Source organism: the organism of the source record quoted next, unplaced genomic scaffold, assembly GCF_019419815.1.
Source record: "Pyrus x bretschneideri cultivar Hongxiangsu unplaced genomic scaffold, Pyrus_bretschneideri_v1 Contig107, whole genome shotgun sequence".
In the NCBI taxonomy this organism is placed as follows: Eukaryota; Viridiplantae; Streptophyta; class Magnoliopsida; order Rosales; family Rosaceae; genus Pyrus; species Pyrus x bretschneideri.
This window is the reverse complement of record NW_025999399.1, coordinates 117,790-136,477: the sequence shown is the minus strand read 5'-3', so window position 1 is coordinate 136,477 and position 18,688 is coordinate 117,790. Positions and strand designations below refer to the sequence as shown.

General features: G+C 39.2%; 1 protein-coding gene and 1 pseudogene across 1 annotated transcript; one reads left to right on the top strand and one right to left on the bottom strand.

Moving 5' to 3' along the window:
* Positions 1–8,585: 8,585 nt before the first annotated feature.
* On the bottom strand, positions 8,586–10,687 carry LOC125471376 (annotated as a pseudogene).
* A 1,536-nt stretch (positions 10,688–12,223) lies between these two features.
* On the top strand, positions 12,224–17,476 carry LOC125471306 (E3 ubiquitin-protein ligase PRT1-like). Its single transcript, XM_048571583.1, has 8 exons — positions 12,224–12,506; positions 12,891–12,919; positions 12,997–13,176; positions 14,386–14,513; positions 14,593–14,746; positions 14,829–14,996; positions 15,548–15,657; positions 16,887–17,476. Exons 1-8 carry the CDS (start codon positions 12,373–12,375, stop codon positions 17,259–17,261), a joined length of 1,278 nt encoding a protein of 425 aa, XP_048427540.1. The 5' UTR covers positions 12,224–12,372; the 3' UTR covers positions 17,262–17,476.
* Positions 17,477–18,688: the final 1,212 nt, after the last annotated feature.

Sequence of the window (18,688 nt, the reverse complement as noted above, 5' to 3'; positions counted from 1 at the left end):
CGTTAAATCTCCTTGGCCATTTTACTAGAGTATTAATTGATTATAGGGTAACACACTCTGTTATTTCTCATACATTCGTTCAGACGACGCAACCCTACCCTACACCTCTTGGGTATGAGTTACAGTTTTCGATGCCTAGAGGTGAGACGTGTTATGTTAGTGGGGTATATCGGGGATGTCCTGTTTTGGTGGAGGACATCGTTATGCCGGCTAATTTGGTTCCATTAGATATAGTTGATTTTCATGTTATTCTGGGCATGGATTGGTTACACTACAATCGTGCCAAGCATGATTGTTATGAGAAGATAGTCGATTTTCATCGGCCAGGCTTGCCTGTGGTTACATTTGTGGGTGTACGTAGTGGATTAAAGCATGACATCATTTCTTCTGTGAGGGCTAAGCAGCTATTAAGGAAAGGTTGTCAATTTTATTTGGCTCATGTGGTATTGAATGAGGATACTCCTATTCGTGTGGAGGATGTTCGAGTAGTTAGACATTTCCCTAATGTTTTCCCTGACGATTTGCTTGGATTACCACCAGATAGAAAAGTGGAGTTCATTATTGAATTACTCCCAGGTACATATCCTATTTCCTTAACTCCTTATGGAATGGCTCCGCGGAGTTGCAGGAATTGAAAACTCAGTTGCAAGAATTGGTTGATATGGGTTTCATTCAACCTAGTACTTCACCTTGGGGAGCTCCAGTTTAATTTGTATGGAAGAAAGACGGAACTTTGAGGTTGTGTATAGATTATCGACGGCTGAATCGGGTAACGATTAAAAACTGTTATCCATTACTGCGTATAGATGATCTAATTAATCAGCTTCGAGCGGCCTGCGTGTATTCCAAGATTGATTTGAGATTCGGGTACTATCAATTAATGATTAGAAGTGAAGATGTTCATAAGACAACTTTTAGGACTTGCTATGGTCATTATGAGTTCTTTGTGATGCCATTCGGGTTAACTAATGCACCAACAACTTTTATGGGCCTAATGAATCGAGTATTTAAGCCATACCTCGACATGTTTATTATTGTTTTCATTGATGATATTTTGGTGTATTCTAAGTCTACAGCAGACCATACTTAACATCTCACTCTGGTTTTGAAGAAATTGAGGGAACACCAATTATATGCTAAGTTTAGCAAATGCCAGTTTTGATTAAATCAAGTGGCATTCTTGGCGCATGTAATATCAACCCAGGGTATATAGGTGGACTCGTAGAAATAGCTGTAGTTGAAAATTGGGAGCAGCCATGAACCGTCACTGAGGTACGAAGTTTTCTTGGTTTAGCGGGTTACTATCGATGGTTTGTTAAAGATTTCTCTACTATAGCTTTACCACTAACGAGGTTAACTAGAAAAGATGTCAGATTTGAGTGGGACGATGATTGTGATGAAGTTTCCAGTAGCTAAAGTATTGTCTTACCCACACACCTGTTTTGGTGCTTCCAGACAACGGTGGTAATTTTGAGATTTACAATGATGCTTCCTTAAATAGCTTAGGCTGCGTATTAATGCAGCATGGTAGGGTGATTGCATATGCCTCACAATAGTTGAAGCCACACGAGATGAATTACCCTACCTATAATCTCAAGCTAGTAGCCATCATTTTCTCCCTAAAGATTTGGAGACATTACTTATATGGAGAAAAGTGCAAGATTTTCACAGATCATTAAAGCCTTCAGTACCTATTCACCATGAAAGATCTTAACCTTCAACAAAAGAGATGGATATAATTACTTAGTGATTATGATAGCATGATTGAGTATCACCTTGGTCATGCAAATGTGGTGGCAGATGCACTTAATAAGAAATGACACGGTTGACTTAATGCTTTATATGCTTGCCATATCCCTTTCCTTGTAGAATTGAGATCTACTAGAGTTGATTTGGGAGTAATAGATCGGGAAGAAGCCTTACTTGCCAGTTTCTAGGTCAAACCAATTTTAATTGGTCGTGTGCTAGAGGCTCAAGCAGAGGATAAGGAATCCCAGGAATTAGCAAAGGCAATGTCACGAGGGAAGAAGAAAGATATTAGAATTCGGGAATCAAATGTCATGCTTATGCAGGGAAGTAGAATGTACGTGCCGAATATTGCAGAACTAAAGAAAGATATTCTCAATGAAGCACATATATCGGCTTATGCGATGCATCCTGGGAGTACCAAGATGTATCATACCATTAGACCTTTCTATTATTAGCTGGGCATGAAAAGAGAGATTGTTGAATATGTGAGTAAGTATGCAATTTGCCAGCAAGTTAAAGCTGAAAGAAAGAAACCTTTTGGGTTGATGCAGCCACTTTCTGTTCCCCAGTGGAAATGGGAAAATATTACTATGGATTTCATGTACAAGCTTCCTCGTACACGAAATGGATATAATGGCATATGGGTGATAGTGGATCGGCTTTCTAAGTCAACACATTTTATATCGGTTCAAGAGAACTATTCCTTAAGTCGATTAGCTGAGTTATTTATAATAGGGATTGTTAAATACCACGGGGTTCCAGTTAGTATTATTTCTGATCAGGATCTTAGGTTCACTTCTAAGTTTTGGGTGGCATTTCAGGAAGCTCTTGGTTCGAGATTGCTTTACAGTACGGCGTATCATCCGCAGACAGATGGGCAATCCGAGAGAACCATCCAAACATTAGAAGATATGTTGAGATCTTCAGTGCTACAGTTCGGCAACGCTTGGATAAGCGTTTAGATTTGATGGAGTTTGCCTACAATAATAGCTATCATTCTAGCATCGGGCTGTCACCTTTCGAGGGATTATACGGTAAATATTGTTGTACTCCTCTTTGTTGGTCAGAAGTTGGTGAGCGGGAATTAGTAGGCCAAGATATTGTGGATGAGACTACCCATAAAGTTCAGATAATTAAAGCTAACCTGAAAGCAGCCCAGGATCGATAGAAAAGTCTAGTTGATAAGCACGCTACTGATAGGGTGTATAATGTGGGAGATTGGGTATTTTTTAAATTATCTCCATGGAAAAGCGTACTGCGGTTTGCTAAGAAGGGTAAGTTGAGTCCTCGCTACATCGGACCTTACTAGATCACCGAGCGAGTCGGTGAAGTTGCTTACAGACTGGAGTTGCCTCCGAAACTGGCAAAAATACATGATGTTTTTATGTTTCTATGCTTCCCCATTATGTTTGTGATATGTCACACGTATTACCTCCTCAACCATTAGAAATTAATCCAGATTTGACTTATAACGAGGAGCTAGTGACGATTTTGGATTGGAAGGATAAAGTTCTAAAGAACAAAACTGTTCGCTTGGTGAAAGTTATATGGAGAAACCATTCAGTGGAAGAGGCTACTTGGGTAATAGAGGATCGTATGCGAGATCTGTAACCACGTTTGTTTTATGGATATTGATATGTTGTATGCTGGTGTAAGAAATTTCAGGGACGAAATTTTTCTTAAGGGTGTGACGACTCGTCCCAAATTAAAATATATTTTATCCTTGAATGTGTGGAAATGGTGAGTATACCCTTGAGTTGTAGTGATGTTGATATACGTTTTTAGTTTTAAATTATTTGTAGCGGGAGTGAGTAAATTATACGCGACGTTACGAGAGCGTGGATGCAAGTTTGGGCCAAGCCGGGTGTGTAGAGAAAATGTTGTGGAGGAATAAGGGAGTTGTGGGTTGTTTTGATTTAAATTCTTAGCCTTAAATCTCATGACCCAATCAGGGCCCTACTCCTTCTATTTCTTCCCAATCCTGTGAGACACACACACCTACACACGTGCTTCTTCTTCCTTAACTCTCTCTCTTTTTCTCGAACTCTGTCTTTCCGTACAACCCTAGCTTGTAGCTCTCAAAACCCTTCAAAACCTCATAGATTGAGTGTAAGGATAACACTATTGTGCTTCCCTCGACCTCACAAGTCAAGCCGTACCCTTGGTATGAAGGGCAGATTGGTAGAACTCGAGATAACCAAGCTCCGACAAGGGGTGTAATTTTCTCCGACGTGATCGTCGAGATTTACTTGCTATTGAGACTTAGAAAGGTATTGTTACAACTCCTTTAGTGTTTTAGACTACTTTGGTTAAGTTGGATGTCGAAATATGCTTGGTAGTGGGTTGCAGCTTTAGTTGGAATTTCAAGGGATTTTCTGACAATTTATCGTTGGATTTAGGACCCCAAATAGGTAAGATCGTGTTCTTCTAGTTCAAGGCTTCAATTTGATATAAAATTCGTGAGATTTGGTGTTGAACTGACGGAGATATTGAGATTCAAAGTTTTTCCAAAAACCGACGAGTGCAGCATCGACCAGCGAAGTATTCTTGCAACCCACTGGAGAAGACAAAGCATATTCCGTCAACTTTGACGAAATATTCTTAACAGTGTCAGGTATATTTATCAGAATATCCTATTATTTAACGGAGTATTCCTTAACGGCGTTAGGGTTACTGTCAGCTTGCCAGGCACATGCCTGCGTGACACGCCCCGATCCTAATATTCCCCAAATACTAGGATAGGCACGCGTTGGCCGATACCCGAGGGTGACGAAAGCCATTTATTGAGTGCAAATGCTGAAAACAAGGGGTAGATAAGGCTTATAAATATAAAAGAATAATGAATATACGACTAAGTAAAACACTAAAAGAAATAATATAAAATTGAATGAATTAAAAAAATGGGTCCTACGACGAGAGGACTCGAAGATGCTGATGTGAAAGTCCTTTGACGCCGGGATTGTACGCCTCAATTCTAAGTCTTGAAAGGGGCGCAAAACGAACATGAGTGGACCAAGTTGATATATATATAATAATAGAACAGTTATCAACGTACTAACCCCCAGGTTTTATGAAAACACACATATCATGATAAATATAGGTTTTCCAAAACCTAGCATGTCGTGCAACGTCCCAAATCTTGTATATATACTAATCACTAGTGAATGTTCAATAACCCCCAGGCCTTATGCTGGCTCCCCGTCTCTAACCAGATAGTTAAAGGAAAATACACTCCAGGCCCCATGCTGGCTCCCATCCCTGTGCTAATAGCCAAAGGAAACACACTCCAGGCCCTATGCCAACACCAAACCATCGCTCGGGATGGACCAGAATCTATCCCTACATCCCAAAGCGGAATAAGGACCACTAGGTAAGTACAATACATATATTGAAAAGCAACTTCATAGGATAAAGTCATCCATCATCTATACTATAAAGAGGTGTTCTATACATGTTCTAAATATCATATCGTCATCCATCAGATATTTTATAAGAACACAGGTTATAGGAAAAATAGTAATAATTCAAACTAGCCTTAGTAAGCATGTTATCTCATAAAACATAGTCATCAAATCATGCTTTTCATGTATGCATTTCTACTATCAAAACATGCATTTTTAGAAGGGCACTCACAGTACTTAGCTGCCAAAGAGCCACGCAACTGGCAAAGACGGAAATGCCATAATTAATTGCCCCTAAACACATAAAGGGTACATTTAGTCAAACTCTACTAAAAAGATTGAATTTCGGAAAAGGGACATCGGAAACAGGTTCAGGACATCGAAATTAGCCTAAGAAGGGTCCCACACGAAAACCCAAAAAGTCAACGGTCAAAGTCAACTCTGACAATTGACTGGGTTAACGGTCAGACCGGGTCAAAGTCAACGGATCCAGGTCAAGGGTATTGGGTTAGACCGGGTTGGGTCAAAGGGTTTGGACTTGGGTTTGGGTTCTGATGGGTTTAGGTTTTAAAAGGGATTGGGTTTGGGTCATAAAGGCCCAAGGTTTTGGTTTAAAAGGGACTTGGGTTTTGATGGGTTTGGAACCTGGGCTGGGCCTACGGCTTAGGTTCAGCCCTAAAGGCTTGGCCCAAGGGCTTGGGTAAAATGGCTGGGTAACCTGGCCCAAAGGCCTAGGTTGAGGGTAGTTTTCAGGCCACCATTTGGTCGATTTCTGGGCAAACTTCAAATGCCCATAACTTCTTCATTACTTAACCAAATCAAGTTATCCGAAAATGAAAGTCATAGTTCTCGAAGAAAGGAAAAGAATGGTACCTTGCATGATGGCTAACTCACGGTGGTTTGGCCAGAAAACACCTCGAAAGCCTCGGAGGTTGCCGGAAACTTGGTAAGATTCAAATGGATATAACTTCTTCAATACTCAATGAAATTAAGTGAAACAAAAAGTTGTAGTACTCCGCAAGACAAAGAGATTGATACCTTGCATGCCGGCCAACTTGCCGTGGTTTGGCCGAAAATTGGCTCGAAAGCTGTCAGACTCACTTGTAAAACTGGGAAAACACCCTTCGAGCTGTTCCTCACTACAAACCTTCACCAAAGCACCTAAAATGAGTCCTAACTAGAGTTTGATTGATCTAAGAGAAAGATTAGAGAGAGAGTCCCGAAACTTACCAAGGTCGAGGGTTCATCGTTGTGGTTCCCTAAGATTATGGGTTGGAAGACTGGTATCTGTTCCTTCCTCCGCTGAGATGGTGACTAGGTGTAACCATGTAAGTATGTATGTGTAGGTATGTGTGTATGTGTTGTTTTCAAAGGGGAGGGGGACAACGCAAAGAAGGGAGAGAGAGTTGTAGAGAGAGTTTTGGGGGAGAGAAAAGAGAGAAAAGTAAGGGAGAGAGATGAGTCCACGGGGAAAGGGGAAACCAAGGACATAAAACAGGGGTGGGCCCCTTGGGCACACCATTTAAGACCCAAAAACCATTTTTAAAAGGAAAATATCCCCCAAGCTTAGTGAAAATACAAAAATACCCTTTTTCTTCCGTAAATCCCAGGATGGGTTGTTACACTGCGCGTGGCCGCATGGGACGTCGGAAATTTTTTCTAAAAATATGGGGATGCTAGTGGTGTTGAGTAGGCCACGATGGTATATTCAAATACCTCAATTGAGCAACGTATGAGAAATTATTACAAGGTTTTGGTTATGTACTTAAAATTGACCTTAAAATAGTGGTTTCACATATAAGTGAGATGTTTCCAAAGGACACGCACAGCAAGGCGAGACTTGGGGATTACAACCCAGCTACATACCAGTGAGTGGGCTTTTGGTTTACTATATATAGGTATATATGCTTTACGTTTTCCCATAAATAGTTTTAAATGGTCTTTACATTTAAAATGTCATGTCATAATTGCTTTATATTTTAGCATATGAATTTAGTATAGCTTTGCATGATGTTGCATGATGCTGGGGACGCTCAAGTAAGCTTCAGGTGAGTATATATTGATGGTAGCGACGATAATGAGTATGATTATGATGAGTTGCATTAGTGATTAATATCCTGCATCTTGGTGTTAATGCTCCACCCGAGGCCAGGGCCTAGCCTTCATGTGATCGTTCAACTTCCGCACCACACGCTCACCTTGGATCCAAGGTAGATGCCAGCCTGTCGTACAAACCACGTTAGGTGGTTCCAACTCGTAGGTGACTTACGATACTTCATACAGCCTTCACGTGATCGTAGCACTTAAGTGTATTCATTTACACCTAGCCTATCGTACATACCACATTTGGTGGTTTCGACTCATATGCAAGACTTGATTGATGAGTTATAGACTCAGCCGTACAAGTCACGTTAGGTGACTCCGGCTGACATGTTATTTTATATTGAGTTATTCCACCTGGCTTACTTATTCATGGTTGAGATGATTGACATGGCATATATCTGATTCTTGTTACTTTTGAGCAGGGTTATTATATACGTATATGGTACTATTTTCTGGGAAATTATACAAGTTTTACGGTGAGGGGTGATTATATTTGAAAATATAAATGGTTTTGAAAAGTTTTTTTTTTCTGCCCACTCACATTTTTTGTTTTGCGCCCCTCCAGGTTCTAGATAGAAGTTCGTGTTGGTGGCTCACGAGGACTTCACGGCGGTTCTGACAGACATCCACCAATGTAGGGTTTCTTTTATGATATGTATAATTAGGAATTAGACTTCTAGATTGCATTCTGATACCTACGCTCTGGTTGTGTGTATGTACCTACACTCTAAGCATTTCCACTCGCACTGATATGCTAGTCTAGTGTCAATTAGCTAGTTGGTTTTTATTTACCCGTATTATCACTTCCGTACTGCGCAGTTGGCTACGTCACCCCCATGTGACAGCCATCATGCCTCGATTTAGGTCTGGGTGTGTCACAATACATGTAGCTACAAATGCCATGCAACCATGCCAACCTTCTCTGTCGTGTAAACTGATAATCTTGTAGCTTCCACACCACTTTTCACTTGAGCAAGTCATTATCTTGATCTTTCCTGCTATGTTCGAGCCGTTGATGTTACCAAGGTATTTCCTAAGACAAGCTATCACTTTCGAGATATCCCGGGACTTGTTGCGAACTCGTACCAAGGGAGATAAGAGGACATTCTCAAAGCTTAAGTCCAACTCGACCTAAAAGTCCTCTAACAAACAAAATCTTAACTCTTTCAACCAAGATTTTGTAGGATGGTGCGGGGAGAACATACAATAGATGTACATTTTCCGCATTCGTGTATAAATCTAAATACATTGCCACTAAACAGCCAAATACATGCACTATAGCATAAAACTGCACATGTACCGAATTGTACAAGTATGTATTTCAGGGCTAAACTACTGATTTCCATTGTATACATCGCAAATCGTATATCCTTGACCTTCACAATATGAACATTTTGCTCCCTCCTCCACCCAATCCAAGAACTTTTATCATTCAACCCAATGATTACTGTGTAAAATCATCTCACATGTTCTTCGATGTTTGGTTCGCCTGTTCCATCACATTCTACACATGTAAACACTGCCACTTACTAAATGCCATTGTTGTTTAATTTTCTTTTAGAAAGTGAACGAAGATACACACGCGTATGAAGTAGGGTTGGATTGAGTGCAGTGAACTTGAATCGTGACAAAGTCAGAAGACAGGCAGGAAGTACCTGTACATAATATGTCGCCATCCCCTCGACATGTAAGGCACCCTGCTGAGGTACCTGCCATCTTGCCGTCACCACTTTTTTTTCTTGTTGGTTATAAGTCTAGTAGAATCTTCTCAGCGATTCTCTCTTAAGAGGAAAACTCGACGGCGGGATACCTCTACTTCTTACTGCCTTCTTCTTTCACTACTATTTGTTGGATCTCTGATATGTCAGTTGCAAAAGTAACTGTAGCTCCATTTGCATCTTCCTAAATAGCACAACCAACTCAACCATTAGAAGCATCATTACAATGTTTCAAGTTGCTAGCTAAAGCTCAACCACAAAACTTCGTTTCCAATTTAGCGGAATAGTTAGAGATTTATGTCAGTTTCGCAACTAAGTATGAGTGCTTGTTTTTCAAAAAGTACGATTGTTTATTTGGTATATGAAGGCACAATTTGCTTTAAGTTGAACAATCAAACGAGTTTTTGGTTCCTAACGATGCAAACTGTTATTTTTCACTGAAGTGAGGCATGCAAGTAAATGACTTATCAAACCATTATGTTAGTTCGAAGCATGATTCCGATGGATATATTGATACTGAAACTTAAAACATCAGTTGTTTCCTTTTAGTAAAGGTTGATGCAGTACATCCCGTAACTAATGTATGAATGCTGCTAGCCTAGAACCTTATGTTCCCAACATACCTTTGGTGTAGTCGCCCTTTTGTCATCTGCACCCTCAATTTGTTGATCTGCATACACAAGAAGTTATGCAACCACTATTCTGTCTTGAGGAACGTCTAAGGAGGCCTGTTGAACAAGTTATTACAAGTTCAGTAACCCACATAAAACTTTCCACTGCCATTGTTTTATTTAACCTTATTGTTCTGAAATTTCTCTCTTTACAAATGATGCGCAGTCACATACAACGAATCTGAAACTTACTTGCCAAGTCTTGACATCATGTTCTGTCCTGCTTGAGAAGCTGGAAAACTCCATGTCTTCCTCACCCGAATAAAACCCCAATTTTAGCAATGCTTCATGTCATCAACAATTCAAACAATCGAATATTGGAACATGTCTAAATGCAGAATAAGAAAGAGAAACCCAATTGCAAAATTTTTACACCTTTCTAGTTTCTACTATGAAAGAGTTAATGCATTTAGTTAATTGTAAGCTCAGGAATCGTAGAAACCAAAAAAATAAAACTCTCACTTCAAAAGTAAGATGCATTGCTTGAACCTCTTCACCTTCCAATCCTTTCTGCAAAGCACTTCTGCACCTTGTCATTTTCCTCTTAGTAATCACCTCCTCCTGAATCTCCTAAATTTCTTGATGATCCAATTCCACAGTTTTGGGACTCAACCCTGTATCCGCTATCAAATCCTTCTCCTTGAGCATCTGAAACAAACCGGTGACGCTGGCAATGGTGTCAAACTCCGACACCATAGAAGCCCCTCCTCTTAATACTCTCTGGCGTTCGAGAGCCTGGATTTTGAGCTTAAGCTCAGCAATCTCATGGAGGAGTGTGTCGTGATCGCACAACCAACGTTGTTCCTCCTGGAGCCACTTTTGCTCCTCACAGAGCCATCATAGCTCTTTGCAGAGCCACTGGGCTTTTTGCTGTCGTTGTGAGAATAATTTGAAGAGAAGCAAATGATGTTGAGGGGTTTTAAGGATTTGAGAGAGAGAGAGAGAGAGAGAGAGAGTGGGGAGAAAGAGTAGTAGTGGTGGCACTTGGGGAGAAGAGGGGGAAGATGAGGTGAAGAAAGAGAGTGAGGGAGGAAGCTGCAGACATCTAAGAGAAATTACAAACAAAAATTGAAATAAAGAAGAAAAAAAAAAGAAGATATGAGCGGGTGAAGAGTGAAAGCAATGATATATTTGAGTGGATATCAATCAAGTGCTCTCCCAATTGTCACCATTTGGCAATTGCCATTGTAACCGTCCAACGGTCTTTTTTCCTCACGACTTTAGCTAGTTTTTTCGGGTCTATTTTTTGCTCACCATCCTTAAGTAGTGTATTAGAACCAAATTCAAGCACTGCTGCAGACGGAGGAAGTGAGCAAGTCCGACTACCTGTAAGTAAGTAAACAATCGAAGTCAGAGCAACAGTAGGTACCAGCCAAAGGCTCTCTAACGGTCAAGTTAGTAAGCAATATTGAGATTCGAGCAATGGGTAAGAGAATAATGAATGCATTATGGAAGTGTTACTAGAGATTTGCCCAAGATGAGGGTATTTATACTAGTCGGGACATAGGCCCTTTATGATTTGGAATTCGTATTAACTGAGAGAATCCAAGAGGAAATCTAGGGTTAGATATTGTTTCCTCATATGAGTGTGATTACTTGTGGCACACGTCAATTCCTAAATTTTAGGAATCTCCAAGAATATTGGAGACCTTTTTGATCCCTAATTGGATTAGGTTTTCATGTGTTGCAGAACAAGAATGGTTACTCTTAGCGAAATCGGTGGACTTCACCTACCTTTCCAGAGTATAGCAAGATTTGGTGGCATTACTAGTCCATTTGAGCAGCTCAACCTGATTTGGAGTTGTTGAGTCCATGACTGGACTTCAGAGATACGCATATTCTGATCTGCCTTATTCCGGCCCTGGAAAATCATGGTTCCACAATTGTCCTTAACTATACATCTGATAGAGCGTTCTACTTGATGATGGATATTTTTTACGACCCATGCCTAATTTTTTCTATTTTATTCTCCAAAGGTGGGAAATGACAAAAATGTCCCTTAGGCTAAGTGGAATCTTATTTGTAGCTCAATTTGTATTTTGTTTCCTTTCCTGTTGTATATTTGTAGAACTCGTCGATCGATACGAACGCGTGAACACAAGTGGATCCAAATTTGAAGCTAGAATGAAGATTTTACAAAATATCGAATATCAAGGGCAATTTGGTAATTTTACAAAACATGGAATGTTAAGGGCAATTTGGTCTCAACAGCATTGAGAAGAGTGCGTATGGAGTCGCAAAGGGTGATGTCGTCAATGATGAGAAGATAGAAGAGTGTGAATGGTTTGGAGACTCTCGACTCTGGGAGAGAGGATGGGGTCCCGATGGACTAGGGTAGGGAGAATTAATGGTTGAAATTCCATTCATTACATTTAGAAACAGGTCGGTCCAACGTCACTTTATTCTAAATATTAGGACTCAGCCCACCCCTAAATATCAACGCCGTGTCTTGCCCCAATTATCCTCGAAAAAAATTGGACCTGTTCCGTACCCGCCCTAAACCTTGTCTACCCATCCTAACCTACGGTTCCTCTACCCGTTTGCCCACCCCCAATTTTAATGGAATAAGATAGAAAATCGAAGTCTTGACCCCATCTTGCAAATTACAAAAACTTGAAGGGGGTAAAATAGTATGCCGATGAAGTGTGGGTCGAGGCGCCCCCATTACCCGCCACTGAGATTTCTGTAACATCATCCCCCTCCCTGTCCGACTCTCAGATTTTATGCGAAATGGAAGACGATAAAACCCTAATCAAACAATACGATATGGAAGACGAGAAAACCCTGATCAAACAACAGCAGGAACAGCAAGAGGAGCTCGAAGACGAGGAATTCCGAAAAGAGTTTGAATGCTGCATTTGCCTGTCAGTTTCTGAATCTATTTATTCAATTTCTTCAATTCTTGCAATTTCATAATTTGTTTGTTTGTTTCACTGATTAGGTGTTTAATTTACAATCAGTTCGCTTGAAATTTCATTTATTTGTTTAATTTTTATAATTAGCTGCTGGCAAGTTTTGTTTGATGATTTAGCACTTTATGAATATTTTAGTGTATGAAGAATTATAGGCAGCTTCATCACATGTATTTTTTAAAACTGAGTAGAATAAAAGCATGATTCTGCTGTCGGTTAGTCTGATCGAGTGAGCTTAAATTGGCTATACTGGTTGCTTAATTTATAGTTGAATTAACTTTTTATTCTGCGGTTTTTCGTGATAAATCCCTAAAGGCGATTTCTTTTACTTTGCAGGGATCTTCTTTACAAGCCAGTTGTATTAGGTGATGAATCATGCCATTGAACAACATTTTGAAATATATGTTTCATTCCCTTTTCGATGACTTTATGATGTTTGCAGGTTGTGGCCACATTTCATGCTTCTGGTGTGTCTTTAACACCATGAATGCTTTTCATGAGTCCTATTGTCCCATTTGTCGGGACCCATTCAATCATTTTCCGAGTATCTGTCAGTTGATGCATTTCTTGCTCCAGAAGTTGTATCCTGGAGTGTACGAAAGAAGAGGAAAACAAGTGGAAGGTGTGCTTTACCGAATCTCTTGAACATTTACCGTCTTGAATCTCTTACCATTTTGTATGATTTACTATGCTCACTACTTTCTATCTCTACTTATAGACTCACTTTGCCTTTGAAATTGTCTTCATAAAAAGTAGTTTTTTTATGAGCACGAATCCTTTAGAGTCTACATTGGTTCCGCAGAGTGTTAAGTAATATGTAAGGGCTGCTTGTGATACCAGTAAAATGATGGAGAATATAAGTGAATTTTTAGGTCTTGGTTCACTATGTGGGCATCACACTGAAGTTCCCTTCAAAGGAACAAGTCCAAAAAACTTCTGATAGTAGTTGTATTCATTCATCAGCATTCTCCATTGAATTCAAGGGAAGAATTTATAAAATTAATAGGCGTAGTCCTGCTAGACAAGGGAATTTAATAAAGTAAATGAGAAACTAATGACAGAAATCTGCTCCACAGTCTAATCCAACCACAATGATAGGACTGAATAATGTAGCTTCTTGTTCCATCAATTTTGATGGTGTTCTGTTATCCTTTCAGGAGTATAAGTGATCATAAAAAGGAAACCTATTAGTTTTGCACCAAAGCTCTCAAAAATCCATGATTGCAACAAATGGTTTTTACCTCTATGCCTTGGAGAGTGGCAGCATGGCATGGGATTGACTGGGTTTTCTGGAATATGGTACTTTGCAAGTGCAAAGTGGCCTTTCGTTAAACTCAAAATTGTGCATTTTTACTCCTTTTAGACTGCTGTAACGTATAATATGTGTATATCTTCGTAAGTAATCTCTGGAAACTGATATGGTTGTATCCAGATCCGTTGTATCCAATAAGACAAGACATCTCTATATTTTGTAGGAGTGGATAAAGGGTCACATAACCTTCAACAAATTATAGTATTTATAAATAAAATTCATATTAGAAGTGCAATAATGGTTTGGAAACCTTCAAACAATGGTTAGGCTATTTTAATGCGAATTGCTGGTGGATAGTAGATTTGGAAGTGTTACATTGTCTTTTCTGTATCATTTGGTTCTTCTGTTTGGGGTTGACACTTAAAGAATGATGTTCTTTATATTGATGGGTGTCCATATTATTTTGACATTCTGAATAATCATACTTTGTGCTGAAGCTTTAGTTGATTTGTATGGCAGTTGCAATCTCACAGAGTATGTGTTAAATAATTTATTGTATTTCTTCCTTGGCTCTACCAGAAGAAGAAAAGGAAGTTGGTTTCTTCTCGCCTCAATTTGATAATTCACTATCCGGGTCACATCGTATTGAGGAGTCAAATATTCTGGGCAATGTTCACTCAAAGAACTCTGAAAGTTGTTCTTCTGGGGTAGGACAATCTTCCTGACTTGTAAATTCTCCAGGAATAATGTTAGATTATGAAGTTAATATTTCAAGCCCTGCAACAGAATGAAGCTACTGGAAATGCAGCAATCCAAGAAGGCTGTTCACGTGATTGCAATCTTGGAAATGGAACTCACCAGAGAGTTTCTGTTTCTGATCTACTGTGTGCTGCATGCAAGAACCTGCTCTTTCAACCTGTTGTTCTCAATTGTGGTCATGGTAACCATATCATTTAACTGTATGTTGTAGTCAGAGTTATGCGCATGTGAATATATACTAATTTAGACTTTCTTTTGTGCAGTATATTGTGAGTCCTGTATCAACATTCCAGCTGATGGAATTTCTAAGTGTCAGATTTGTCAAAGCATGCATCCGAAGGGATTCCCTAGTGTTTGCAAAATTTTAGAGCACTTCTTGGAGGAGCAATATCCTGAAATTTATTTGCAGCGACAAGTATCATCACTAAAACGTGTGACAGTCTTAAGAATTTCTATTATTTTGATGCTTCTTTATTTTCCAATAGCATTATTATTATCTAGAATAGGAGCATTGATTATGTCTCGGAAATTGGTATTGTAACAAAACCGGACTGTTCTAAGCTATAACTGGAAACTAAATAAATAGTCAAATATCTTATTTAATAATCAGAGTTACAGATCGTTCTTGTTTTCCATTTTCTCCTAAAACCAAATTTCTGATGGTAAAATATTACTTGAAATTTTTTAAATTTTTGTTTATATCAGACATCTTATTTTAGTCTTATCTATAAATGGTATAAAACAGAGAGAAACATCATGTTGGAAGATCGTTCAGATTCAGGGTTTGAATTCAATATTTTAATGTTGCACTCAACTATGTCGATGATATAATTAGTCATAGACTCATACTGCAGTTATATTGATTTAGTACTACCGATGTTTCCAGTACTCTTTCCTTTTTCTTCTTAATTGCTTTTCCTGCATTTCTTATTTCCGTCTTGTTTCTGGCGCTCATATGAGATTACATTGATTTTACGTTCAGTGCATGTTCGTCAACGTGCTGACCAGTCATCTTCGACACTTTCTGATGATTACTTATCTTGCTGGGCTGGGCAGAAAGTTCATTACGGAGTTGGTTGTGATTGCTGTGGGGTAACGTCCTTTGTCCTTCTTTAATTCATATCAACTTTACATTTAGGAATAAGGGCCAGGGGCTTGCTTCATTTGTTGTTAACTTGATCTTAAAAGTCAATTGATCAAACTTAAATTTGTAGGTCCCAAGAGATTTTTCTAGCAATTACCCAATACTGTAGGAGATGGCTGTGGGGGATATCACCTGTTCGGAGGATATCATGTATTATGGTTCATTTTTGTGAAAAAAAAATAAAAAAACCACTTTTCTGTTAGGAATTGACTCGTCAATGGTTGTCCTATTTTATTTGGGATTGTATTAGGAAAGCTAAAGGTGCACATCTTCTTGTCCTACAAGGATTAAGAAAGAATTAAGTTTTCTTGTACAATTAGATTCGGAATCCTAGAAGCAGAAACGCTATAGGAATTTAAGTGGACTTCCTATTCCAAATAGAATGGGAGTCCTAATCAGTAAATAGGTGTGTAACCCGCACCCTATACTCATAAATAGGGTGCAGCAAGGGGCAAAGAAAACAAGACCAAGAGAAAGAGAGGGAAAGCACTGTTTACTCTCTATTAATTAAAGAAGCTGTCATTTCTCTATCCAGATAACCACAACTGGACATAGGCAAAAAGTTCTGCCGAACCAGATTAAATCTTGTGTGTTTGTAGTTATTCTCTATTCTCTGAGTTTAGTCTATTTCCGGATACATTAAAGAACAAGATCTAGAGTGGAGTTGAAAATTATAACATTTTCCCCTGCACTGCAAAATCCTATAAAGTTTTTCTTTTCCAAATTGTCACCAATATCAAATGATAAATTGATATTTGTGGTATAAGAGTGTTCATGATATGATGCAAGTTAAAGAGAGAAGACTTAACTGGACATTTTTGAGAAGCCGGCTGACCAGTGGAAAATTTGGAATGAATTTTTTGATAATCAAATAAATAATATGCTATGGATACTTTTTTCTTGTTTTGATTTCATGTATATAATCACTCAACTAGTTTGACCTGTGTCTACACTTCTACCACGTCTGTACTCCTTTCTGTAAGCAAATGGGGTGAACTTTTAAGCATTCAAATGATCAGAGTATGGGACACAGTTGGAAACAATTGATGTGTTGATAAAGTGTTGAGAAAAGAATAATTTAATAATAAAATAACTGGGAGTTCCCCGCAAATCATAGTAAGAAGTGCTGTTTATTTCTTGTCTTTTGACTTGTAAGGCACTATGCTCTTCTTTGCAGGTATCTCCAATTATTGGGGAGAGGTACAAATGCAAAGACTGCGTGGAGAAAATAGGTTTTGACTTATGTGGAGCATGCTACAATGAGCCTTCTAATATCCCTGGCCGATTCAATCAGCAACATAAACCAGAACACAAGCTTGAGCTTGTACCTCCAGGGAGACTACCTGTGATTCTCTATCAATTAGATGACGACAGGGCCGTGTTTCAGGAAGACCTAGAAACCGTCACTGCTGCTCCCATTCCAGAAGATCCAGAAAATGGCCCTAGCAATGTGCAAAATGGTTCTCCTGCTTTTGTATTCTCAGCTGATAGCTCTGTAGATCTGGATGATGATTCAGATGGCAGTGCTTTACCAGACTTAATGCAAGAATGAGAAGGTACCAACAAGCCTACAGTCTAACCAAAACAGCAAATCATGTGTCCATTTTTTATGTTTGACTTGTTGAATGAGAATTCCCTGTTTCGAAATTGTTTCTGCATGTTTATAATGTATGTTTACAGCCAAATTCAGCACAGAAACACTGTTATAGTTTGATAGAAAAATATTTTCTTTGCTTTTTGTAAAAATGCAACTCCCATCTTCTTGAAGGCTGCTTTGGTTTTTGCTACCGTAATTGCTAAGGTGCTTTCTGGTAAGTCACCCTGATTTTGAAGTTTTAGTAATTCCTCCCTCCCTTGCTGCTATGTAGTATACAGTAGGATCTTGGGTTTAACTGTTTCTGCCAGAAACTAGTTTCAGATAAATTCTCGTCGTCTTTTTTAAGTTACTTTGATAGTACCACTTTCTTAAGAGTCTATTTGATAACCATTTTGAATTTTGTTTGGGGGTGGTTGATGTCAACTTTTCAAAATCATTAATTTGTTATTTCACTCTCCCTGTTAAATTTTTCATTCATGTCTTGCACATGATTTGGTTTCACAGTTATTTCGGACTTTTTAATATTATAAAAAGCAAACGAGGATATATATGTGAGTTGGGTTGAGTGAGATTTCAAGGAGCATGTGACTGCTCACGTGTGGGTTATACAATCGGTAACCCTAATTATGCAAGAAGATTGATGGGATTCGTGGGTAGGATTATTGGCTGTTGAGGAATTAAACAGCTTTTTTGATAAATTCTTTCCGTAGAAAGGAAGTTTTATTACAAAAGTTAATTACAAGACGAAGCCCACAAAAAAATATTAACAAGACAAAAAGGGGCCATCCAAATTTTGATATAGAGCTCCAGAACGTTCCAGATTGCTCCCACTACCGTAATAGTTCTTCCCGATCACCCAAAACCGATTTCCCAAATCAATGCCACAACTCCCACCAAGCAGCATCGTAGAGATGAAATGAAGTCACACCCCGTCTCCCTGCCACGAATGCTGCACCGGTCTCAGCCAAAAATTGAAAGAAGCCCGTTAGATTACAATGGACAACACCGCCAACAAAGGTAGATAGAGAGAAGGAGGTCGTGTTGTAAACACCCGACCCGGCATAACCGGAACTCTACCCACCTTCTCGAAAGAGCGCATCAAAATGCGTTGAAAGCCGATTGCAGACCAGATAGAAAAAGCTTGAAGAAGATGAATGCCCATAAGGTATAACGGACTCGTTAAAACGGGAAGGATAGATGGGGAGAGAGGAAGCAAAAGGAACGAAAGGAGGAAGAAGAAAGAAAGCAGCCAGATCTTCCACCGACCCTTGCCACGACTAGAGCCGGCGGCAATGAAATTGACGGGTTGGAAGCTACTCACACTAATGGTGGGAAGGACTCTCAAGAAGACAAAACCTCTCACACTCGGAGAGAATGAAATT

Bases quoted from the DNA above. Each gene is read 5' to 3' on its own strand.
- LOC125471306 (XM_048571583.1), top strand. From the start codon at position 12,373: ATGGAAGACGATAAAACCCTAATCAAACAATACGATATGGAAGACGAG. The intron at 14,514-14,592 runs GTAGGACAATCT...GCCCTGCAACAG, and splicing joins CTGAAAGTTGTTCTTCTGGG to AATGAAGCTACTGGAAATGC. The intron at 14,997-15,547 runs GTGTGACAGTCT...TTTTACGTTCAG, and splicing joins ACAAGTATCATCACTAAAAC to TGCATGTTCGTCAACGTGCT.